At 63.2% G+C, this 24,041-nt stretch overlaps 3 protein-coding genes across 6 annotated transcripts; 1 reads left to right on the top strand and 2 right to left on the bottom strand.

Moving 5' to 3' along the window:
• The first annotated feature begins 6 nt into the window (after nt 1-6).
• On the top strand, nt 7-4,782 carry FPGS (folylpolyglutamate synthase). Of its 2 annotated transcripts, none has more exons than XM_041474908.1 (15): nt 7-43; nt 960-1,088; nt 1,191-1,244; nt 1,360-1,424; nt 1,501-1,615; nt 1,702-1,779; nt 2,051-2,112; nt 2,215-2,317; nt 2,417-2,494; nt 2,567-2,714; nt 2,792-2,890; nt 3,069-3,219; nt 3,319-3,394; nt 3,713-3,774; nt 3,884-4,782. In XM_041474908.1, the coding sequence occupies exons 2-15, from the start codon at nt 972-974 to the stop codon at nt 4,314-4,316; spliced, it is 1,641 nt and encodes a 546-aa protein (XP_041330842.1). In that variant the 5' UTR covers nt 7-43; nt 960-971; the 3' UTR covers nt 4,317-4,782. The 2 variants fall into 2 exon arrangements, with proteins under 2 accessions (XP_041330842.1, XP_041330840.1); XM_041474906.1 differs by lacking the exon at nt 7-43 and adding an exon at nt 770-852 and having other exon boundaries at nt 3,713-3,776; nt 3,886-4,782.
• Nucleotides 4,632-16,010, bottom strand: ENG (endoglin). Of its 2 annotated transcripts, none has more exons than XM_041474905.1 (15): nt 15,862-16,010; nt 11,629-11,786; nt 9,315-9,449; nt 8,562-8,727; nt 8,230-8,386; nt 7,932-8,061; nt 7,528-7,699; nt 7,302-7,468; nt 7,032-7,169; nt 6,699-6,743; nt 6,487-6,597; nt 6,149-6,394; nt 5,878-5,941; nt 5,682-5,783; nt 4,632-5,266 (listed from the first exon to the last, which is right to left on the bottom strand). In XM_041474905.1, exons 1-15 carry the CDS (start codon nt 15,917-15,919, stop codon nt 5,148-5,150), a joined length of 1,968 nt encoding a protein of 655 aa, XP_041330839.1. In that variant the 5' UTR covers nt 15,920-16,010; the 3' UTR covers nt 4,632-5,147. The 2 variants fall into 2 exon arrangements, with proteins under 2 accessions (XP_041330839.1, XP_041330838.1); XM_041474904.1 differs by having other exon boundaries at nt 4,632-5,246; nt 7,302-7,444.
• Nucleotides 16,011-18,534: 2,524 nt separating this feature from the next.
• Nucleotides 18,535-23,286, bottom strand: AK1 (adenylate kinase 1). Of its 2 annotated transcripts, none has more exons than XM_041475069.1 (7): nt 23,234-23,286; nt 21,950-21,992; nt 20,785-20,820; nt 20,099-20,262; nt 19,772-19,888; nt 19,057-19,248; nt 18,535-18,755 (listed from the first exon to the last, which is right to left on the bottom strand). In XM_041475069.1, exons 2-7 carry the CDS (start codon nt 21,957-21,959, stop codon nt 18,690-18,692), a joined length of 585 nt encoding a protein of 194 aa, XP_041331003.1. In that variant the 5' UTR covers nt 21,960-21,992; nt 23,234-23,286; the 3' UTR covers nt 18,535-18,689. The 2 variants fall into 2 exon arrangements, with proteins under 2 accessions (XP_041331003.1, XP_041331002.1); XM_041475068.1 differs by lacking the exon at nt 23,234-23,286 and adding an exon at nt 22,189-22,238.
• Nucleotides 23,287-24,041: the final 755 nt, after the last annotated feature.

Here is a 24,041-nt window from a genome sequence, read left to right as displayed (position 1 = left end):
CTTCAGCACGCGCCCCGCGCGCGCCCCCGCCACCGACTACCAGGTACCGCGCGGGGCCGCGCGCCGGGCGGGGCACAGGGCCGCGACAGCCGCGGCGCTCCGGTTCCGCGCGGGGCGGCAACGCACCTCCCCTCCTGACGCCCCGCAGCCCCGGGCCGTAACGGCTGCCGCGCGCCACGTGTCCCCGCTTTCCGCTCGGGTCACCCCGCGAAGCGCCGTGGCCCGTGGCAGCAGCGCGGGAGCCCGGCCTGCAGAGGTAGTCACGGCGCGTCCCGGCCGCACGCGGCTGCGCCAGGTGTGGCGGGGATGACGGCGGTCCCCGGCGTGGAGCGCCCCTCGGGCGGGCGGGAGCCGTCCCGCTCTGCGGCGCCGGGCGCTCTCGGGCTCAGCGCCGCTGTCTGTCTGTTGCCTGGCTGGAGTGTCCCGCACCGGGGACGCGGGTTGCTGTCCCAACTGCCAGGTGTCCCCTGCAGCACACGGCGGTGCAACGCCAGGCTCACGTCCCTTAGCGGGGTCTGGGGGCTCGGTGGCCACGGTGACCTCTTGGGTGTGCCGTGCGGGTGCAGCGTCGATGCTTCATTAGCGCCGCTCGTCAAACACCAGCACTGGAGCGCTGCCCGCTGCCGCCGGCGGCGACCTTGCCCGCTGGGCAGCGCTGCTGCCGGCGCTGGGCTGTCCCGTGCCCCGCCGCGGGGCCAAGGGGCGCCTGCGGAGGGCGGGTAACCCCTGCCCATAAGAAGCCTGTCCCCGTGCCGGGATCTGGCGCTGCCGGCAGGTCCCCGCGGCACCATGGCAGAGATGCTGTCGGCCTGGGTGACCGGTGACACCGCCGAGGGGACTGAGCCCGAAGGGGTGGGTCAGGGTGCAGCGGGCACTGGGTAGGGTGGCTTCGGGGTTGTGGCACAGCCACAAGCCTGCTGTGTTGGGCACTATCCCGACTGCCCTAGGCGTCTTTCCAGGATGCCATCCGGATGCTCAACACCCTGCAGACCAATGCCAGCTACCTGGAGCAGGTGAAGCGGGAGCGCGGTGACCCCCAGGCCCAGCTGGAAGCCATGCAGGGCTTTTTGGAGAGGAGCGGACTGAAGGTGAAGGGCTGATCCCCGCCCCTGTTCCCCCTGTCCTGCTAGTGCCACCGTGCTTGGCGCTGGCTGCCCTGGGGGTCTCACAGGGTGGTTGAACTCTTACAGGTCGAGGACCTGGATCGACTGAACATCATCCACGTCACGGGGACGAAGGGCAAGGTGAGGCGGGTGGGCGGTGCTGTGGGGGACTGGGGGGGCTCAGGGGCACGGCTGGTGTCTGTGGCTCTGTTTGCCCTGCTCTGGAACGAGGGGTTTAACACAGCTGTCTCCTCAGGGCTCAGCGTGCGCCTTCACTGAATGCATCCTCCGCAACTACGGGCTGAAGACGGGCTTTTACAGGTGGGCAGGGGGTCAGGAGGGTTTTGAAGGGCCGGTGGGGCTGTGCCTAACTCTTCCCCCTGCTCTGTACCCCCAGCTCCCCTCACCTCGTGCAGGTGCGCGAGCGGATCCGCATCAATGGGCAGCCCATCAGCAAGGACCTCTTCAACAAGTACTTCTGGCTGGTCTACAACCGCCTGGAGGAGACCAAGGTGGGGCCAGCAGGGTTTGTGGGGGTGCTCTCTCCTTTGGGTCCCCCGCTCCCGGGGTGATGTGCTCACTGTGCTCTGCCTGGCAGGACCCAGCACACGCCAGCATGCCGGCGTATTTCCGCTTCCTCACCATCATGGCCTTCCACGTCTTCCTGCAGGAGAAGGTCAGTGGTGGTAGCCTCCAGCTTGTGACAGAAATGTCAGGTTGGTGGGGACCTCAGGAAGGGGGGATTTGGGTCAGAATTTGTGTGGATCAGGCTGTCATGGCTGTAAACGGGATGCTGTGTGAGGTGGATGATGCCCCCACAAATAGAGGTGTGCTCAGGTGTGGGTTTGGAAGGGCTGGTGTCAGGGACCTGTCTCCACCCACATCCCTGAATCCATGGGGGTATTTCCTGCTGGTGGTTCTGATGGCTCATGTCCCCATGTCCCCAGGTGGACCTGGCAGTGGTGGAAGTTGGCATTGGCGGCACCTATGACTGCACCAACATCATCAGGTATGAGCTGGCAGGGCTGAGCCTGTCCCCAGGGCTGCCAGGGCCTGATGTCCCCACAGTGTAGGGGGGAGCAGCAGGGACACTGCCATGCTGCATTCCCAGGGCGCCGGTGGTGTGTGGGGTCTCCTCCCTGGGCATAGACCACACCAGCATCCTGGGGGACACTATGGAGAAGATCGCCTGGCAGAAGGGGGGCATTTTTAAGGTAGGGAGACCTGGTCTTGTCTCTCCTCTTGTGTGTTTGGGGTGTGTTCCCCCATGTCCCTGAGTACCCCCATGTCCCTGAGCACCCCCATCCCTGCAGCCCGGGGTGCCGGCGTTCACCGTGGCGCAGCCGGAGCAGCCGCTGGAGGTGCTGAGGGAGCGAGCACAGGAGCGGAAGGTGAGCTGCTGGTGGGGTGTGGATTGGGGTACCCCATCCCATGGCGGGGGGCTCAGCCTGCTCTCCCTACAGTGTCCCCTGTACCTCTGCCCGGAGCTGGACGACTTTGAGGAGGGCTGCCGGGCGCTGGAGCTGGGGCTGGCAGGTGCCCACCAGCGCTCCAACGCCGCCCTGGCCTTGCAGCTGGCACGGATGTGGCTGCAGCGCCGCGGCTGCCAGGGTAAGGCAGAGGGATGGGGATGGGGGCCAGATCCAGCAGGGCCCCTGGGGGCTCAGTGGGATGCCTGTCCTGCCTAGGTCTGGGGGAGCTGAAGGAGGTGCCGCCAAGCACCGAGCTGCTGGGGAGGCCAGTGCCACTGGCGCCTGCCTTCCGACTGACCGACGCCATGATCCAAGGTGCAGCATGGCCATGCCAGGACCCCCCTTGCCGTGTCACAGCGCATAGCGGGGCCACGCTGGACCCCAGCCGGTGCCATGTGTGCTGGAGGGCACAGTCTGCCCCACACTGGATTCCCACAGGGTACCAGTGTTGGGGAGGGTATGGGGGTCCCAGCCATGCCCTGTGTTCCCCCAGGCCTGCGGGACACGGAGTGGCTGGGCCGGACTCAGGTGCTCTGCCACGGCCCTGTGACGTGGTACCTGGATGGAGCTCACACCACCAGCAGCATCCAGGCCTGTGTGCGCTGGTTCCGCCAGGTCGCCCTCAACCAGGACAAGCCCCATGAGTAAGGAGAGGATGCAAAGGGGGGCACACATTGTGGGGGTGTGGTGGTGGTGCTGCAGGTCCCCTGGGGGCTTGGGCCACTTGCCCTTTCTCCCTGCAGTGGTTCTGAGGTGCGTGTGCTGCTCTTCAATGCCACAGGCGACCGGGACACGGCGGCGCTGCTCAAGCTGCTGGTGGTGAGGTTTGGGGGGATCACTGTCCCCGGGTGCCTGGGTTCTCTGCTGGCCCTGAGACCTGCTTTGCTGTGGGTGCAGAGAGCCACGAGGTGGAGCTGGCACCCTGTCTGTCTGTCTGTCCACCCATCCTGCTCTCCCGGAGTGTATCCCACCTCAACTGCCCCCTGCAGGGGTCTCACAGTCCTGGGTGCGGGGAAGGGACTTGGATCATCCCCTGCCCCATCCCCTGTAACCCTGCTGGTGTGGGACTGCCCCAGTGGAAATCCCGTGGGTGGGTCCTGAGAGTTCCCGCAGTGCTGATTTCTCCTGTCCCCGCAGCCCTGTCACTTTGACTATGCTGTCTTCTGCCCCAACTTCACGGAGATGTCAGTGACCAGCAACAGGAGGACGTGCTGGGGAGTGCTGGGGAGTGCTGGGTCTCCCTCAGCTTCCCATCCTGATCCTTCTCCAGCTCCCCCTGCAATCCCTGACTGCTCTGTCTCCATCCCTCCCAGACCAGCAAAACTTCAACGTGACGCTGGAGAATGCCCTGACCCGGTGCCTGGAGAACCAGCGGACATGGACGAGGCTCCTGGAGGAGAAAGTGGGGCAGGACCCCTGGCTGCCATCTCCCCTGCGGGTGGGGGGGCTGCTGCAGCCGGCCCCCACCCGAGGCTCCCTGCTCCTGGTGCCCCCAGCCCCACGGCCCCTCAATTCCCCAGCCCTGGTGTTCCCGTGCCTGGCGCAGGCGCTGCGGTGGGTGGCGCAGGGCCGGGACCCCCGGCTGGCAGCCCCCCTGGCCTCGGGGGCTCACCCGCACCCCGCAGCCAGCAGTGGGGCCGTGCTGCTGCGGGAGGCGGCCGCCGTGCGGGTCCTGGTCACCGGCAGCCTGCACCTGGTGGGGGGAGCGCTCCGGCTGCTCGACCCCGCGCTGTCCCAGTGACGGGCCGCAGCGCTTTGCACCTCTGTTTACATCAAGCACCAGTTTCGCCCCCAGTGATGCTCAGAGGCATCTGGAGGGGGATGTGGGGCTCCCCACCCCATCCTGGCTTGGCTGTTTTCACCCCAGTGCCTTCTGCCTGTGCCCTTCCCGGGACACTGTCCATGGGGGGATGCCCCTGGTTCTCCATCCCCTCCCTAGTCAGACTGACTGGGGGGACCCCCAGGGTTTGGGGGGCTGCCCTAGGCTGTGATGAGGTTCAGTGCCTCTGGTAGGTGGGAGCCTCAAGCTGTGGCAAGGCTCAGCATCAGGGCACAATTAATTTAACATAGGGAAGGTTTTTATTATTATTGATAAGAGTTTGTAACTTGGACGGGGAGCTGGGGGGAGTGGTGGGTTCTGCCCATCGTCCTGTGGGAGGGCAGCAGCCTTGCACCATCCTCCGCAAATAAACCTCTTGCTGCTCCCACTGGTGCCTGCTGCCTTCCTCGGGGGATGCAGGAGGGGCACGGGGGTCACCCCAAGTGCTGGGGCATGTCCAGGGGGCACCCACTTCTTCTTCCCCCCCCATTTGATGGGGAGCCTTGTGGGAGGTTTTGGCAATAGCTGCTCTTTCTGCCTCCCCACTGCAGCGGGGGAGCCCAGGGGGGTTGCAGGATGCACCCCCCCGGTGTGGGCTGCCCTCAGGGGGCCAAAGCATTCACTGAATGAGTAATGGAGGCCCCCTCTGGGCTCGGCCTGAGATTTGGGGCAAAAAATCAGCTTAATGGCACTGGGGTGGGTCCCCAAGTCCGTTGGCCAGGGGCTGCGCGGGCTCGGGGGGGCCCGGGGGCGTCAGGCCATGCTGCTGGTGGAGCAGGGGGTGCTCTGGGTGCTGCCGATGCTGTGGTTGGTGCTGCTGCTCTCCGAGGCTGGCGCCGTGCTGGAAACCGGCTGCAGTTTGGAGATGGGACCTGGCTCACACCGCCCGCCACGGGGGAACACCAAGGGGAAACCAGACTCAGGGCGAACAGTGGTGGCCTTGGCTCGGTCCCCGGGGACCCTCCAGCCCTCATGGATCACTCCCCAGCTGACCCCTGAGCCCCTGGGATGGAGATGAGCGTGAGACACCAGGAGCAGGAGGGAGGGCAGATGGCAGAGGAGACCCAGACAAGCAGGAGGGACCCTGAGGAGGTGGGTGGCAGGGTTATTCCAGGGTTATTCCCCTAGAGCATTGCCAGCACTGTACAGACGAGGGCGATGGAGCAGCCTGGTCTCTGGCTCACATGGGGACTTTGGCCAGGAGGGAAAAATGGGCAACCCAGTAAGGGACACACACATGGCCCCCCTGTCCCACCACGGGGGTCCCCAGGGGAGGGGGATACTCACGGGTGTGCGAGTAGATGTACCAGAGCACGGCAGTGAGGAGCGCCCCGATGAGGAAGGCGCCGAAGGTGATGCCCAGGACAGCAGCCAGCCCCAGCCCACGGTCTGCGGGAGGACGAGGCCGTCAGCACTGCCACACTGGGAGAGTCCCTCTCCCACTCCCATTCCCGTCCTGACCACTCCCTTGCCCTGAACTCACAGTTGAGCGGCCGCCAGGCATCCTTCACTGTCACCTCCAGGACCTTCTCAAAGATGGTGTCGTTCTGCAGAGGTGGAGGTTGGGGTGAGAGGGGGAAGGTGTGCACCCCTGCAGGATGGCAGAGGTGGGGGACCCCAGGCTCTACAGACCAGGGAATGCTGCTCCTGGATGGGCTCCATCACCCAACGGTGTGGGACAAACCCATCAGGCTACTACTGCCGATGGGGACCAGCATGGTGGCATCACAGGCTGGGGAGGGGGTGACACTGACCTGCAAGCCGGCCTTGCACTTGAGGATGGCAGAGAAGGGGACGTGCCCGCCCTCAGGAATGGTGTAGGTGAAGCGGAATCGCCAGACCTTCCTCCCGTGGCTGCTGGGGGGTCCCTCCAGCACGGCCACCCCTGCTCCCCGTGCCTCCCCACCCTGCACCAGCAGCACTGGCTCCCGCCCCGAGGCCTCCAGCCAGCATTCCTTCAGCTGCAGGTCGGCTGGGTGATCCATCCACCGCATGGACGCCTGCACGGGGTGGGAACGGGGCACGCCGTCAGGCTCACTGGCCCAGGGACGGCTGGGCTGGCCCAGCCTGGGCACGGGGACAGCGGCAGCACCTGCACAAAGGCCTCCTTGTTGATCTCCAGCTCCGTCTGTGGGGCCTTGAAGTCAGCGGTGGGGAAAAGGCGCAGGAAGAGCTCCCGCGGGATCTCACACTGGAAGCCCACCTGCAAGAGGGGGGCAGCACTTAGGGGGCACCCAGCACCCAGCTGACAGCGCCATTTGCACCTTCTCCCACCCTGGATGTGCTGGGAAACCCGGCTCTTACCCGCACGCTCCGGAGCACGGCGTCCTTGGCCAGGCTGAGGATGAGCTGCGAGAAGGCAGAAGGGTCAGTCAAGGGTTCCCCACCGCTGGAGCCTCTTGCTGGGATGGGATGGGATGGGATGGCATGGCATGGCATGGCATGGCATGGCATGGCATGGCATGGCATGGGATTGCCCCACCCACACACTCCCCCTCCATCTCAGCTCTGGGCTGCAGTATGGTGTTTCCAGCCATGCAAAAGCAAGGAGGTCCTGGTGGAGAAGCCCCACTGGCAATCACTGAAGCTCTCATCAGTGAGGCTGGAGGTAACACCCCCAGCTAGCCCCCCTCTCACCTCATTGTTGGCATAGCCCCTGCCCTCCAGTGAGGTGCCACAATGGCTGAGGGGGCTTTTCAGCATGAAGTGGGTGGCATTTTTCTCTGCCTGGCAGCTGATGTCCCTCAGGGTGATGTTCACCACGTCCTTGATGGGCTGGGAGGAAAGCACACTGTAGTCACCCACTGACTGGGAACAGCCCCATGCCACCCACCCCTAGCACCCAGAGGAAAATGCAACTTCTGAGTGATTTTGGCGGACATTAGCACCTCTCTCCACCCTCCTCACCTCCAGGTAGGACCTGATGATGACAATCTCCATGGTTTCATCTGTGCACTTCCAGGGCTTGAGTGTGAGCAGCACCTGGCGGGGCAAGTCTGGGGGCTGTGTGATGACAACGGGGGCAGTGGTCACAGGCGTCTCGACCGTCTCTGCAGGACAGGGAGATGGGGGGACTGAGTGGGAGTGGTGGAACCCCCCATCCCACCCAGCCCTGGGGTGCTGGGGGCCTCACTGTGCTCGTGAATCTCCAGGCTGATGTGGGTGCTGGCAGGGATGGCAGAGTAGGAGGCAATGACACTGTAGTTCTTCTCAAAGGCTTTAGCGATGAGGTCCTGCTCCGTGTCGGGCAGGAGCACCCCAGGGAACACCACGGAGAAAACAGGCATCTTGTAACTCCCAGAGACCTGCAGCGAGGAGGAAAGGGGGGAAACATAGAGGGGCTAAGTGGAGACAGGGACAGCTGGGGGTGCACAAGGCAGGGTTCATCCCAGCAATGAGGGCTTGCAGCAAGGGGGCTGCCCATGTTTAATGTCTCCAGGTGCCCTCCTGCCACCTTCCCCATGACACCAGCATCTCCTGGGCACCTGGCAGACACCTTTGGTGGGGGTGGTGGGGAAGACGTTCCTCTCAGCATACCAGTAACTGGATGTTGCACTCTGAGAAGAGGGACCAGGTGAAGTTGGCCTTGCTCTGCAGCATGAGGATCTGGTTGCCAGCAGAATTTTGAGGACAGCTCAGAGACAGGTTCACCTCTGTGATGGAGGAGCTGCAAAACCACAAGACCCCCATTCTCAGCATTCCATACCAACTGGTCCCACATGCAACTCGGAATGAGGGGTTCTCCTTTTGGGAAGCCCAACACCTTCCCAAGCATCTCCAAGCATATCCCACGGCCTGTCCCACCCCTGGGGTCCCACTGCTGGCACTGTGGTACCTGGGCTCCGACTGCAAATGGACGATGTGAGCAGCCCTGGTGCTCTGGGCATCACTGAGTGAGCAGCCCTTCACCCCGTGGAAGAAGACCTCAGTCTCAAGGTGCGGAATGGCATTGAAGTGCTCCTGGGGAACGCACTCTGGAGGGCTGCAGGCATCTGTGTAGGTGGCAAGGGTGATCAAAGTCAAGCTGGGCTCAGTAGGTGGGGCATCAGTCCCTGTGGCATCTCCCCGGGGAAGGTACTTTGCCCCAGGAGGTTGTCACCCTTCTGGAACAGGAAGACCATTCCTGCCCACTCCAGCCCCCCAGTGCTAGCCCCCAGCCCCACAAACCTTCTCCCAGGTGGAGCTGGACCCTGCGGGGGTCCTGCAGCTCGCTGTAGGATGTGATGCCCCCATAGTTAGCCAGAGCCCAGGCCAGCAGCTGCCCCTCGCTGGAGACGATGGGTGGCTCAGGGCTTGGTGCTCTGATGGTGCTCTCCGGGCTGAGCTGGGCGTCCTGTGGGCCAAGTGACAGCCTGAGCCGGGGTGAGGAGCAAGGCACATCCCTCCCCTACACAGGCTGGCATGGGGAAAGCAAGGAAAACCTTTCCCCTCAGTGTGCAGGATACAAATGTGAACCCAAAACAAGTGAGTGTCCCTGGAGCCTGGGCTGGGGGTCACCCTGGATAAGTGGGGGTTTTCAGGGCCATGGGCTGGGAGCAACGAGAGTGGCTGGTGGCACACGGAGGGCTCAGCCCACTTTATTATTAGCCACAAACAAAGCAGGAGGTTTATTTTGCTAACAAAGCGCCCGACCCCGGCTCAGCTCGCTGGAGCCAAACCCCATCCCTGACCTTCCTCCCGCCGGCCGGAGGAAATGGGAGCTTTTTCCAGCCCTGTGCGTCATTCCCTGCCTGGCCAGCCCAGCGCTCAGCGCCGCCAGCAGTGCTCAGGAGGGTCCCCTCCTCCCTGGGGCACCACAAGCATCATGTCTGGTGATCAGAGGGACCAGTCTCCAGCAGTGACCCCCTTAAACATCCCCAGGGATGCCCCGAGCCCTGCTGCCCCCCGGGATTGCTCCCGTTGTGGGGCGGTGGCACTCACGGTGCTGATGATCAGGTTTGAGCACGGGGAGGTGATGGTGGCAGAGCAGTGGGTGCAGAGGAGGATCAGCACTGCTGGTCGGCTGCAGGCATCGGCTCCAGGGGTGACTGTCACCATCAGAGTGACGGGAGAGACCTGGGGTGGAAGAGGAGAGTGTCACCACTGTGGCCACCAAGCCCCAGCTGCTGTCACCTTCCTGGCTGCCCCCTGGAGCCAGAGGGAGCAGAGAGAGCCCTGAGGCTGGCCCTGAGGATGAGCCATGCAAGAGGCAGCCATGGCTGGGTTTGGGGGCAGGGATGCCACGTGAGTGTGTACCTACACTGGCAGGGCAAACATGCCCTGGCTCCCTAAGCAAGGGACCAGTGGGATGCCCACCTGGAAGATGGTGTTATCCCTACACTGGTGTCCAGGACACCCCACAGAGTGAGGTCTAGGCACCTCCTTCTTAGGCACCAGGGCATCCTTGAGTTAGAGACTAAGTAATCTCTGCACTGGGTATGAGAGTGTCACCCCACTGTGGGCTGGGGCATCCCCACACTGAGGTCTGGAGCATCCTACACTGGGCTGAGGCGTCCCCACCCCGGGCACCTGAGCATCCTCACTGTAGGCACTGGGGTGTCTCCCACTGAAGACTGGAGAATCCCCACCCTGGGCACTGGGGCATCCCCCTGGCAGGGTTCCCAGCGCCACCCCAGCACCGTGCAGCTGCTCCAGGCTCAGGTGTGCCCGTACTGGAGTGCAGGGATGGGTGCACAGAGGTGGCACACACCATTCCTCGTGACTAGCACGGCCTGGTTGCCTCTAGCCGGAAATCCGGATGGGGAAGTCAAAACTCCAGGCGCTAAGTTTGGCAACTGCCGTCTGAATAACGGCTCGCAAAGCTCTGAGCAGAGGGAGAGGGAGAGGGAGAGGGAGAGGGAGAGGGCAGGGAAAACCATCCAGGGATGGGCGGGTGGAGGCTGCGGGCAGTGCCGTGCACGGGGCTAGCGGGATGAGCCCGTGGGCACCCCGGCCTGGCCATGGCCCCGTGGCAAGCGTGGGTGGCCAGGGACCCCGGGTGGCCCCGAGCGTCGGGGAGGAGCTGGCGGCTGTTTTTCCTGCCGCGTGTTTTGTGGCGCTCCATTGTTTGGCTGCGCGAGTGGCGGGAGCCTCGGCGCTCCCCGCCGCCGCCTTTCGGGTTATTTTTTTCTTTTTCTTCTCCTTTTTTTTTTTTTTTTTTTTTTTTCATCGTGGGGATCTGCTTATAGAAATCAGCTTCCAGTAATTCTTCTATAAGTGGAGCCGTGTCCCTGCCCAGCTTCCCCCGCGCGCCGCGGGGCTCAGTGCCGCAGCCGTGACATCAGTGCGTGTCCCCTGTTGCCGCTGGTGACAACCCCGGGGCACCCCCGGCCCTGGCACTTATCCAGGATGCCAAGGCCAGGTTACACCAGGCTAGGCCAGAGGGGTCCTTGCGAAACCGACCCTCCCCAGAGCCTCGTGGTCTGGCTCCCCCTCTGCTCCAAAAGCAGAACTGGGAGAGCTGGGAGGTGGCAGGGAGGGGGGACTGTGGCGCCGGGTGGCCCAGGGCTGGGCCAAAATCGGGTGCTGGGCCCCAGCCAGCGCGAGGGAAGCCGGGCTGTCCTGCAGAGCTGCCATGCAAACCCGTGTGCTGTGCAAACCCACCCAACAGTGCCAGCCAGTGCCAGCGCCACCCTGACACCACCCTTGTCCCAAAGCACCCACAGTGTGGTTATCACCCCTCAGCACGGCCATGCCAACTTTGGCAGACAGGTTTCTGCTCGCTTGGACACCTTAAAATGATGTGCCTTCTTCATCCCTCCACTCTTTCCTCCATCCTTCCTTCCATCTCTTTCTCCATCCTTTCCTCCTTTCTACCTTCCATCCCTTCCTCCCTTCCACCTTCCATCCATCCCTCCCTCCCCAGTGTGGTCACCACTGGGTACCTATGGCTCTGCCCAGCTCCTGAGCCAGAGCCAGAACCAGGCCACCTTCCCAGAGAAATGGAATGTCCTGAGGTGTCCAGCACAGAAATATCTGCCTTGGCAGCATGGGCTATTAAAGAATTTTCCTCTTAAGTCTTTACATTCCCATCAAGGGCAGAGATGGCCAAGGCTGTGCTGGAGGAGAAGCTTGGACAAGGTGCCATGGAGGAGGTTAATCCAGGTCCTTTCACTGCTCCTTAATTAGAGGAAGGTTTTCACAGCTGGGACACCCTGCCTGCTCAGGGCAGTGCCAGGATGACAGCGCTGTGGTGACAGTGTGAAGGACAGCGTAAGAAGTTCTGCGGGGATGCACTGGGACCCCTCTTGCTCACCTTGGACCACTTGACGCTGAGGACATGGACCTCATGGCGAGTGTCCATGGAGCTGTTGCTGACACAGCCCCGGGGCACCGTGCTGGTGGCATAGGAGAGGGTGATGGGTGGCTCCGCTGTCACCGGCTGCAGGTCACAGCCCTGGGTTCTCCCGGGGTCTGGGCGGAAAACAAGAGACTGTCAGTCCCCGCCGCACGGATGTGGGGTGACACAGCGCGGGGGGACACGACGCAGGAGGGGGCTGAATGTCTCCGCCAGCGCCGGCACTGCCCCTTCAGCCTCAGCCCCCAGCCCGGCCCCGCCGGCACAGCACCCCCGGGACCTTCTGCTACGTGTCTGCTCGGGCCCGTCTGCCGCCGCCAGCCCCCTCCGCAATCACGCTGATGACCCTTGGATCCGGGCTGGAAAAATCCACTGTCCCTGCTCGGCGCTGCCGCGTGCCAGAACTCGCACCCGAAGGCTGGGGCGGCGGCGGAAGCCCCCCCGCGTTCCCCCGCCGCAGGAAAGTGGGAAGCGCAGGTATGGAAATGGCTGTGAAGCTCATCCTCCGCGGGCGCTGAGGCGTGAGCTTTGCCCCATCCCAAAGCCCCCGGCGGCGTGCGGCGAGCGGGGCCGGCCGGCGGCTGCCAAGGGAAATCCTGAGCGCAAACAGCCATTTGAAGGCCTGATCCTGTAAATCCCCACGTGCCTCGACAGTTTCCTCTGCCTCAGGCAGCCCTGCTGTGGCCGGGCTGTCCTTAACTTGGCCCCGAGGAGCCGTCTGCATCCATGGGTGCTCCCTTCCAGGGGGCTGGGAAGGACAGACCCCCGTGGTCACAGCTGGGCTTCTGTGGGCTTTCTATGGGGAGACAGTGCCTGGGACGCTGTGTTTCCTTTGGAAACACCTCCTTTGGAGGTGGCCACAGAGTTCTATCCCTTCCCACTCCAACTCTTCCCATCCCTGTGGCTCCAACCAATGCACCAGGAGGTGGCTGGACCAAACTCCAGTCACCCAGCCACCCCTACTGGGACTGGGGCTGGAGGGGGTGATGCTCCAGGTCACTGAGATTTTGGGACACATCACCCGGCAAAAGGCCATTCCGTCCAAGTCGTGCCCATCATGGTGTCCCTGACCCGCGTGTCACCGTCGGGGCGGCCCGGCTGTGGCGGCGGGGTCACGGCACAGACCCCCGGTGACGCTGCCGTGGGCCCACTCATTGTCCGGTGCTTCCTCCCCCCAGCGTGGCGGCCGGCAGCATCGGGAGGAAGATAAACAGCCGCTTATCTGGGCGCCACAGGCTGTGTCCCTCTTCCCTTCCACTCCTGCCCCGACGGCACCGGGCACGGCCCCGCCGGGCAGAGCACGGGCAGAGCACGGGCAGCTCGTCGCTCCTCGGGCAGCATCCCGCTGGGAGCTCAGGCAGGGCTGGGGGCCGCGGCCGGGCTCGCCCCGGCAGGGCAGGGATGCCAGCGGAGGGGACGCGGGCAGCGGTGCCAGTCGGGCACTGTCTGTCCCTGGGGAAGGCAGCGGGCTCCAGCATTATGTCAGGATCAGATAAGGGGGCTCAGCTGGGCCGCCGGGGTGATCAGATAAGGGCACTGTTATTTTTGTACTCCAGGAAAGGGAAAAAAATTAAAAGGAAGAAAGGAAGAAAATCCACTTTATGTTTTTCCAACCTGCATTCTCCCTTGCTTTGGTGCTGCTGAGATCAGGGAACAGGGATGGTCCCACTGTGGCTCCCCTGTGGGTCAGGGGCTATGGGGAAATTCCCGGGGTTTTGGGAGCAGAGAGCAAAGCTGGGTGTGGGGTGCAGGGCAAGGGTGGCTCTGGCAGTGCAGGATGCCCATGGGATGGGCAGCACCACTTTGGCATCCTTGCATCTGGCAGTGTTGCCTCGGCACTTGTGTAATGAGCTGATCCAGGACAGGAATGGGGATGGATCCTGCACTGAGAGGGAATTGTCATCCTCTGAGCCACCCCTGGCTGTTGGACCATGCTGAGGTGGCATTGGGGCAGATGATGGGATGGATGGGTCTAGGCTTTGGGCCTGACACAAGCCACACAATTCCTGCCACTCTCTAGGTGCCAAGAAGCCTCTCCTCAGAGATGGGAGGAGCAACCCAGCACCATGCTCACCCCATGGGGAGCACTGCTGGCCCCTGCCAATGGGCACAGCTCCTTCCCTGTTCCCCCTCAATGGGGGGGCAAAGTCGCCCCCTCTGGATTCTGTGAGACACCTGTGACAGACCCAGCACCATGCTCACCCCATGGGGAGCACTGCTGGCCCCTGCCAACGGGCACAGCTCCTTCCCTGTGCCCCCTCTGGATTCTGGCTGTGTCTGTGAGACACCCTGACACTGCACCCACCAAGAGCACCCCAGTCCCACAGCACTGCACCCACCACGGACATCCCAGTCCCACAGCACTGTGCCCACTGCTATGGGGCACTCAGTTCCATGGCACTGTGCCCACTGTGGGCTCCCAGCCCCAGAGGTTCCTGTGGGGAAGAAGCAGCAACTGGACGGGATGTGGTGGGTAGCACAGGTGGGCAGGATGGGGACCATGTGTCACAGCTACACAGGACAGGGAGCACATAGCACAGACACTCAGGATGGGGACCACATGGCACAACTACACAGGACAGTGACAACATGGCACAGTCATACAGGATGGGGTCCACATAGCACAGCTGCACACCTCAGGGGTGGTATGGCCAGAGGAGACGGTCTGTTTGTGTGGCAGAGTGACACAGGACAGGGATCGTACAGACACATGCAATAGGGACCGTACAGCTCCATTAGAGAGCTCAGGGACTGTGTGCCACAGCTACGTTGGATGGGGATCATACAGCACAGATAAATAGGACAGGGACCATAGAAACACACATTCAGGGTGGGGACCATATGGCACAGCTATGTAGGACTCAGCCCATACAGCACAGACCTGTTAGGGCATGTATGGCACAGCCATATAGGGTGGAGACTGTTGGGGATGAATATAAAGGTCATGGACACACGGCACTGCTACACAGGACACAGGTGACATTGCACACCTGTGTAGGATGAGGACCAGATGGCACAGCTGTGTGGTGTAGGGACTATACACCACAAATGGAGGACAAGGCCTCTGTGGCACAGCACCACAGGATGTGGAGCATATGGCATGGTTAGAGGATGGGGACTGTACAAGAAAGCGACAGAGGACACAGACCTTACTGCACATCTACACAGGACAGGGACACCACGGCGCTGCCCTAGGGCAGGGACTGTGGCACAGCTATAGGATGGGCACCAGCCTCACAGTTACACAGGACACGGGACTTACTGTACATCTACAAGGATGGAAACTGTATGGCACAAATGTAGGGGACACAGCCCCCACGGCACAGCCTCACTGGACAGGGACTGTCTGCCACAGCCACCAGACAGGGTTGTGACATAAGAGTGGGCATCGAGCCTGGCAGCAGGACCACCCCAGCACCACCCATGAGCACTGGCCCCGAGGTGACCAGGAGGGACCAACCCAGCTGGGACACTCAGTGCTCCTGGCCCCAGCCTTTCTGGGCAGCTGCTGCCTCCCCAGTTCCCTTCCCCCTGCCAGCAGGCAATGTCCCCAAGTCCCCCAGCTCCCTGTCCCCCAGGCCCACCAGCACTGGCGTCCCTCCCTGAAATTCCCTCTGTGGCTTTGCAGGGATCTCGGGGTGGCTCCAACTGCTCCGGAGGTGTCTAAGCCCCCAACTCCCATTTGAGGCTTTAAGGTTTTTTTCCCATTTCTCACCCCTAGTTTCATCCCCACATCCCACATGAGGCTTTAAGGGTTTTCTTGTCCCCATCTCCTGGTCAACCCCTCCATACTCCGAGGTGACGGGAACCAAAGCCACCCCAGACCCCCCGTGTGCCACCGTCTAGGTCAGGACTCAGCCACGGAGTCTTCAACACTTCCCACGCCCCAGTGACGCAGCCGGGATTTCGGGGGTCCCAGGGAGTGGCAGGGCTGCGCTGTGTTGCGGGAATCGGGGTGGGTTTGTCCCTTCCCACATGGACGCTGCTCCCAAAACCTCCTCTCCCGGGGGTTCCCGGCGGTGACAATCTCTGCCTGTGCGGGCACGGCCGGGACCCCTTTGGCCACCGATCCGGAGTCACCGGCGCTCCCGCCGCGGCGGCTGTCCCGTCCCGGGGGTCCCGTCCCGCTGTCCCATCCCGCGGGTCTCATCCCGGGGCTCCGGTTCCCTGGTGCCCCCCGTCCCCACTCACCCGGGCGGCCGAGCAGCGCCAGGAGCAGCGGCAGGAGCGGGACGGAGCGGGGGCCCATGTCCGCCTGCGGCCGCTCCCCGGGAGCCAGCGCCGAGTGCGGGCGGCGGCAGCGGCAGGAAACCGACTCCCTTCGGAGGAGGGTCCGCGGCGGAGGAAATGCCGCTGGCGGCGCTGGGGCCGGGCCGGCGGGGCCGGGGGGGCGGAGAGGATGGACCCCCCTCCCCCGGAGGCGCCGTGCCTCAGTTTCCCTACAGAGCCGTGCGGGGCTGCGCCTCCGGAGGTGCACGGGGAGGGCACTGGTACCCCCAGGGCCTCCCAGGGCTGGCACTAGTGAGCAGAAGGTTGGACACGGGGTTCTGTGTTCTGGGGACACCCAAATTACTCCCGATGGGGAGTAATTACTGCTCCAGTGATGGGGATGGGGAGCGGCCGCAGGCGATGGGGAAGGGCTGCCCCGACATTCAGCCCCACTCTCCCAGCCAGCACCTGGCAGGGGCACATGTCTCAGCCTGGTGGCTGCCCCATGCAGTCTGGCGGGCAGGTGGAAGCCCCCGAGCACCGCTGCCTGCCTTGCCTGTACCCTCGGCCAGGTCACAGCTGGGGCTGCCCGGACACCCCCGCCCGGCAGGTGGGCTTGGAGATCCTTTGGGACAAGGGGCCTGGATTCGGGAGTCACGGGCAGGGGGTCACAGCTGAGCACGGCCAAAGGGGCACCAGGGACCCCCTTCTGCACTCCTGCCCCGTTCCTCCCCACACCTCTGCTGGCCAAGGTGAGAGCCCTCACACAGCTATCAGTGGGGCTGGGACCCTCACGCCGGGGTGGGCGCAGGTCCCCGGGGCTGGGGTCGATTCATGGTTCACGGGCATGGGGACAGAATGGAAACGTGCCAGGGAAGTCAGCGACGCCTGTCCCCAGCAGCCAGGATGTCCCCGGAGATGTCTGTGACCCGGGGTGAGCAGCAACCATGTCCCATGACAGAGCACTGCCATCTCCTGGGGACCGCGGGGACGGGTGCTCACCCGGGGATGGGGACCGGGACCCGGCACGGGATCCTCTGGGTCCCTGGCACCATTCTCCCCGCGGTGACACCACAGGACAACGACCAATAGACACTGAGATGATGGCAGCCACAGTGTGACAGAAGGAGGGTGGCCGTGGCTGTGGGGTGGCCACACGTGCAGCTCCCTGCACCCCATTCAGCACAGCATCTTCCCCCCTCGCAGCGTATGGGATGGCCTTGAGATTTCAAACCAGAGGAAGAGCATCTAAACCTCAACACCAAGCACTCAGGGCCATACTGAGGAGCAGGGCAGGGTCCCTGTCCCACTCCCTGCCCAAGTAACCACCTGGGGAAACTGAGGCACACTCACAGCACACCCTCACAGGGCTGGAGGCACAAGAGAGATGTGTCTCCCCCTCCCCACTTTTAGGCCGTGGTGTCCCAAACCTCACGACCCCTCTGCCCCTTGTTCCACCAGCATGAGGCAAGCACTCGCCAGCCCCAGCCCTGGATCCTGGTGCTGGCAGTGTCCCAGCCCCGGCCGGATGGCTGCATCCTTCCTGCCCGCCTGCCTCCCCGCAGTGCCCCAGCTCTACCAGTGCCTCGTGGCCCCGGAGCACGGGGCTGACGTCGGGCTGACTGGTGAGTTTGGGTTTTCGTCTTGGGGAGTTTTGTTTTTTCCCTGCTGGCTTCCTTTCTCCACTCTGACTCCTTGGCCTCGTGGCCTTGGCTGACCCCAGCGCTGCCGCCCCTCCTGCCCTCCCAGCCCCTGGCTCCGTGCCCAGCTCCCAGCAGCCCAAAAGTAAGTGGTGGGGGGCCCTGTCGGGGTTGCAGCTCTGCTGCCTCCTGCCCTCTCTGTGGCTGGGTAAACCCTGTCCCCAAGCTCCACTGCAGCCCCTCTCCTATGGCATTGTGCCTGTGTGGTTCTGTGGGTGTTGGGGAGCCCCCACATCCCCCGTCCCCCACACCAGCACCCACAACTGCCCGTCTGCTGGGGTCCTGTGACTCACCACCATGAGGGCACCCACCCAGTCCCCCAGCCAGGAGAACAACCAGCCTGGTGGCTGGGCTCATCTGGGTGTCCCCAGTGCATTCCTTATCCCCTGGGGTAGGGGCTGAGCAGTGAGTGTCCAGGCACAGCAGGACAGGGAACACCCCACTCCAGGGCATCGTGCCACTACAAACCATCACAGCGCAGCCACTGCGTACCCCAAAAAACCCTGACAGCCAACAGAAACAAAGAAATGCCGAGGCATGAAAGTGGTGGAAATCCCCATCCCAAATCCGGTCGCCTCCAGCCCCTGGCAGGCAGTGGGAGAGCTGAGACGCGTGTGCAGGACACGGCTCAGACGCTGCCTGTGTGTCCGGACACACACCCAGAGCACGAGGGGCTTCGGCAATCGGAACAGAACGCGGGCGGCCAGGACTGGCTGGAGGATGCCGGCGCAGGCTCCCTGCAGGCCACGGATTGGGAAGCCGGGGCGAGCGGCCGGGATGCTCCCTCCCTTCCTCTGAGCGCAGCATCCCGCTGCCCCGGCGGGATAAACACCCGCTTCCTGCCCTTAATCAGCTCCAGAGGGGCTGGGGGGAGGACAGAGAGGGAAAAAAAAAAAAAAAAACGCTGGAAAGAAAAACTCATTTCCTGCGACAGAAGAAAAAGATAAAGTCTGGATTCATTAAAGTGAACTTTACTGGGGAGAGACGGGAAAGAGCCAAACACAATGTCCTTGAAATTTCCTCCGCACGGCTCCGTCCACGAAAACAGGATAAAGCCGCTTCCGCTGTCTCTGCTGGAGTGCACTGGGGGAATTGGGGCCGGGGGTTCGGTTACAGGCAGTCCAGGTGGGTGCAGACCTGCTGGAAAACCTCCTCCACAGAGCCCTCGGCGTTGAGCTGGGTACAGAGGGGATAGCTGGGGGACTTGCCCGAGGGCTCTCATCCGAGAGCAACTGGAACTCTCCCAAGGATGCATTTTGGCCATGGGTGAAGAGACCAGGGCTCATTTAGGGCAAAGGAGTGCAGGCCATCCTTGGAGGAGGTCGTGTTGGGAATGAGGGGGGTCAGGCCCACCCCAAACTAGGCAGGATTGATTTTTCCTGCTTCCCTCATCGTCCCCATGCACCACTTCCCTCCCCTGGGACACAAGCCCCAGGCTGTGGGGCTGGGGGTGCTGGCATCAGCCGCATTCCCTTACCTGGCGGACGATGCCTCTGCTCTTGTAGAAGGCAATGACAGGCTCAGTGGCCTTGTAGTAGGTCTCCAGACGCTTCTTGATGGTCTCCTCATTGTCATCCACCCTCCCACTGGTCTCTCCTCGCTTCAGCAGGCGTTTCACCATTGTGTCCTTCCCCGCATCCACGTAGAGCAGCAGCGTGGGGGGCGCGATCTGTGCACAGAGGGGATGTGGCTGTCACCACACTGAGCTGGTGTGGGTCTGGTCTGGTTTGGTTTGGGGGGTGGTGGTGGTCAGCATGAGGGTCACAGATGTCCCCACACTACCCTCTGCCCCTCTCCACATGGGTCTGGGGACCAGCAGGACACAGAGATGTCCCCACACCATCTCCTGCCTCCCACTGCTTTGGTTTGGGAGCACCAGGACACTCTTCCAGTGGCCTCTAGGGCCATGTAGAGGAAGGCAAAGGAACACTGCAGCCAAGCCCTGGCTCTCTGCCACCACCATCATGTCAGCACTGTTGTCACGCTCTGTCAGCCTGAGGACACCATGGTCCCTCCCACTGTGCTCTGGGCACAGGCTGTCCCCGAGGCAGGGGGACCTGCTGCCCAGTTTAGACCCTTCTGGGATGTGATTTCTGCTGGGATGGGGAGGCCAGGCTGCTGCTGGATTGAGTCCTGTGCTAAGCTGGTGTGTGGCACGGCCCAGTACAGCACAGCACAGCACCAGTGCTCACCTTCTTTTCAAACTCCTCTCCCTGCTTCACCTCGCGGGGGTATCCGTCGATCAGGAAGCCCTTGGACACGTCTGCTTTGGCCACCATGGCATCCCGCAGCATGTCCAGCACCGTGTCCTGGAGGGGGAAGGACAGAGCTGCTACAGCTGATATGGGACAACAGGACTCCCACCCAGCATCCCTGGGTCCCTGCAGCATCCCTGCTGCAAACCCCGCCCTGGGATGGCAGGGCCAGAAATGCCTGAGCCATGTTCAACCATTACTGTGGTGGCCCCACTGACACCCCTGCACACCCCATGTGGCAGCTGGTGGCTGTTAGGGACTCACCAGGGGCACCAGCTCTCCCTTCTCCATGATGGCCTGCAGCTTCTTGCCCCGCTCCGAGCCCGAGCTGACCTCTGCCCGCAGCAGGTCCCCCGTGGACAGGTGGGTGTAGCCATACTTCTGCACGATCTTCTCACACTGTGTCCCTTTGCCCGAGCCAGGGCCACCTGCAAGGCACATGTGTGCCCCAAGCCATGGGTGAGGAGAAGGAGGGCTACATGGGAGCAGCAGCACAGACACACAGGAGTCCTCAGAGCTCAGTGACATGTCAGTTGGTGTCCCCAAGCCCAGCACCAAGTGGATGGACAGAGCTCCTCCTGAGGTTGCCCAAGTGCTTAGGGGTGGCATGGGCTGCTGGGAATTGGCATGTGGCCACCACACCCTGATGGCACCCAGGCATCACCACCAGGGTTTTGTCACATTACCTCCCAGGGATTTGTTGTCACATCAACCCCCAGTGATTTACTGTCACATCACCCCAGATGCTGCCCCCCCATGCCTGGCCAGAGGTGCCCTCCTGGTCCCAGCATACCCCATGTGGCCTTGAGGAGCCAAGCTGGAGCCATGGCCATCCCACAGTGCCTGGGAATAGCCCAGTCTCAGCCTCCAGCCCTGTTTCTCCAGCCTAGAGGTACAGGGAAAAGGCCTGGCCTGACCCCACCAGTGACAGGACCTGGACACAGACTTACCCACCACAAAGATGATTTTGTGCTGCTTGAGCTTTTCTGGAAAAGAGAAAGAAAAAAAAAATTATCAAAAGTCAAAAGGTCCATCAGGGAGTGAGGTGTCCCCAGGGGGTGCCAAATCCAGGGCAGGCATCCCTGGGGATAGAGGGGACCGATCCAGGAGAGTCCTGGGGAGAAGATGGAGAGGGAAGCAGACGTGTGTCCTGGTCACCTGGGCAGGCTGGGATGTCTGGCCACATCTGAGCACAAACACCCCATGGCACCTCGGCCATGGGGCTGGAATTCCAGTGCCAAGTGGTGTCCCAGAGGTGCTCATTGTCCATGGCTCCACTGCAGGCAGGGACTGGCCTCATCCATCCCTGTGGCCGGCTTCTCACCCCGCTGGGCTAACTGGGGCCATGGCAGGCTCGGCTTGGCACGGCCACCTCGAGCACCTGGCACAACCCCGGCAGTCCCTGGACCCCAGCATCGGTCCCTGGTCCCTTGGTGGCCGACGTGCAAGTGGCACTGAGCACCCCGTCCCCTGCCCAGCACCCTGGCACAGGGTTCTCACCACCTGTGGGATCTGCACCAGCCGTGGTGTGGGGTGATGCCAGGGTGGGATGCCGAAGGGGGAAGCAGAGCTAAAAATAAATTTGAGCTGCTCTGGGGCCACTTTCCCATCTCCTGATTACAGCTGGATGAAATTTCAGCTCCTTGGCACCCAGCACTCCCCAGAGCTGGGGATGGAGCCAAGTGTCTGGCAGGGACCAATGGGATGTGGGGCATGTGGGGGGGCTGGAGGGACAGGGGGTGGACAGAAGAAAGGGAGGCAAGGACACAGGGGCACGTGGAGGGGGGGAATGCAAAGAGGACCAGGGCTGCACGTAATGGGGACAAATGCAGGGGAGGACAGAGGGGACAGAGGCAGGGAGGGAAGGGGAATGCAGAGGGGGTGGATGGTGGGGGAACAAGGGGATGGATGCAGGGGGGACCAAAGTGGGACAGGGGCATGCAGAGGGGATGGGTGCAGGGGGGACAAAGGGGATTAATTCCAGGGGGGGATTGATGCAGGGGACAACCAAGGAAAAGGATACAAGGGAGACAGGGAGATGCAGAAGGAATGGATGCAGGGGACACTGAGGGGACGGATGCAGCTGGAATGCATGCAGGGAGATGGATCACTCACCTGTCGACATGCTGCCGTGGTCCAGGCACAGAAACACTTAAGGCTGCCGGAAAAGAGCAGGATAAACAACTCAGCACATCAGGTCACCGAGAGTCTGAGGAGAAATAGGGTCTCCCTTTTTGACCATGATGGTGCCCAGCTCCAAGGCCAGACTGGGAGGATGTGACAGAAGACACAACTCCTGTCTCGGCCCTGGAATAGCGAGCTGAGCGATCTCTGCTTCTGCGGCCATCACTCACCTGGCTCCCAGCAGTCACCCTCCGCATCCGGCTGCGGTAAGGGCATCCCCATGCCGGGTGACGCGTGGTGACGTTGCCGGCTTCCTCCCCTGCCCTGCCCACATCCCAATGCCTGGGGTGCTGCCCGACAGCAGGAAACCCGCTGGGGTTGCCCGGTGCCACCACAACACCGAGGGATGCAGGCAGCACCCCCAGCTCCCCACGGGCTGGTTTGCGGGGGGTGTCCTAAGGAGGGGGTTGCAGCACCCCGCTGCACCCCCAGGACCTCGAGGGCGTGTTTGTGCTGCCCACACCCAGCCCCGCAGCAGCCGACCTGCTTGGCCACGGTGCGTCACCCCAAACCGGCTGGACGGGGTGCAGGGAGGGGGCATCCCGTGGCCAGAGGAGCCCGCAGCCGCTGCCAGGTCGTGTTACAACCTCGAAAGGGCAGGGGCTAAGAATGGCCGGGCTGAAACCGGCACCGGGTCACATCCCCCCAGCGCTGCGGGGACAAAGTCCTGAGATGTCCCCACGGGGTTTGGGGAGCGCGGGACCCCCGGGTGCCTAACTGCGGGGTGCAGAGACCCAGGACAGCCGGCAGCAGTCCCGGTGGGGTGGCAGGGGGCTGCGGGCAGCCCCGGCCCCCAGTGCGAGCTGGGTGCCTGACCCAGCGCGGTGCCGGTCCCGCGGGCGCAGGTGAGGGTGATGTGGAGGTGACCGCTCCAGAGGCGACGGGGGGCGCCGGCCCGCTCGGCTCGGGGCTGGGGAGGGGGCTCAGGGTGGCCTTGTGACTGCCCAGCCCAGGCCCCTGGGGGGTGCCCCCCGCGATCTCAGCCCCCCGCCAGCTCCAGCGCACCGCTCCCCTTCCATCGGCGGCCAGCGCGCCGCAGCCCCTCCCCGGGACCCGAGCCCCGGGCCCGGGCTGCTCCAGCAGCCCCGCAGGGCCCCGCCACCCCTCGCCTCGCCAAGCAAAGCCCCCCGCGCTGCCCGGGCCCGCCGCTGGCACGGTGCCCGCCCGGGCCCCCGAGGTCCCGCACCGGCCCGGCCCCGCGGGTCCCGCACCCACCTGGCCCCCGGGGTCCCGCACCGACCCGGCCCCGCCGCCGGGCGGGGACACGGGGGCGGGCGGCGGTGCCCGCGCAGCCGGCGCCGCGAGGACGCGGTGAAACCCGCACGGCTCGGGGGTGCGGGGGAGCCCCCACCCTGCCGGCTCTGGGGTCTCCGGGGCGCCCCGCTCCCCCAGCTCCTCGGACGGGAATGCTTTTCGTGTCACCGTCCTCATGCCGCCTCCCCTTTTCTGCCCCCATTCCGGTCTCATGTCCCCATACCTCTCCTTAGTCCCCATTCCTGTCCCTAATGTCCCCATCCTTGTCCCTAATACCCTCATACCCCCGTCCCTATGTCCATCCCTAATGTCCCCATCCAATCCCCATGCTCCCATTCCCATCCCATCCCTACTGTCACCATCCTTGTCCCTAATGTCCTTATGTCCCCATCCCATCCCTATGTCCCCACTCCCAGCTTACACACCCCTCTCCCTCAGCTCCAGGGGTGTAAAACCCCGGGGGTGTGTCCTTGTTAACATCTGCTCAGTGAGAGATGCCGGATGCCAAAGCCAATAGTACAGATTTTATTTAACAATAAAATGTGAGGTAGAGAAATAAATAGAAAAGAGGGATTGTGTGTGGGTGGGAGAGAGGGAGATCAGTCAAGCGGAAGATTGTCACCACCCCTGGATCCCTCAGCATCCTGTTGGTCCTTCCTCACCCTGGTCTTCCTGGTGGTGGGGGTCCCGAGGCTGTTAAAAACTTCTCACTATTTATACATTTTTGCAAATAAAGGCATTAATGCTCATTGGCCACACAGTTCCTTTA

This window comes from Pyrgilauda ruficollis, unplaced genomic scaffold (genome assembly GCF_017590135.1).
Source record: "Pyrgilauda ruficollis isolate IOZ18807 unplaced genomic scaffold, ASM1759013v1 scaffold34, whole genome shotgun sequence".
Taxonomy (NCBI): Eukaryota; Metazoa; Chordata; class Aves; order Passeriformes; family Passeridae; genus Pyrgilauda; species Pyrgilauda ruficollis.
This window is presented reverse-complemented; position numbering and strand designations above follow the sequence as displayed.

Excerpts from the sequence above, each read along its gene's own strand:
- FPGS (XM_041474906.1), top strand. The coding sequence starts at position 790 with ATGGCAGAGATGCTGTCGGCCTGGGTGACCGGTGACACCGCCGAGGGG. Across the intron at positions 3,220-3,318 it reads AACCAGGACAAGCCCCATGA|TGGTTCTGAGGTGCGTGTGC; the intron begins GTAAGGAGAGGA and ends TTCTCCCTGCAG. Across the intron at positions 3,395-3,712 it reads CGCTGCTCAAGCTGCTGGTG|CCCTGTCACTTTGACTATGC; the intron begins GTGAGGTTTGGG and ends CTGTCCCCGCAG.
- ENG (XM_041474904.1), bottom strand. The coding sequence starts at position 15,919 with ATGGGCCCCCGCTCCGTCCCGCTCCTGCCGCTGCTCCTGGCGCTGCTC. Across the intron at positions 6,598-6,698 it reads CCGTGCTCCGGAGCGTGCGG|GTGGGCTTCCAGTGTGAGAT; the intron begins GTAAGAGCCGGG and ends CCCCTCTTGCAG. Across the intron at positions 5,247-5,681 it reads GTACATCTACTCGCACACCC|CCGGTTTCCAGCACGGCGCC; the intron begins GTGAGTATCCCC and ends TCCAAACTGCAG.
- AK1 (XM_041475069.1), bottom strand. Across the intron at positions 20,263-20,784 it reads CAAAATCATCTTTGTGGTGG|GTGGCCCTGGCTCGGGCAAA; the intron begins GTAAGTCTGTGT and ends TGTGCCTTGCAG. Across the intron at positions 18,756-19,056 it reads GCAGAGGCATCGTCCGCCAG|CTCAACGCCGAGGGCTCTGT; the intron begins GTAAGGGAATGC and ends CTCTGTACCCAG.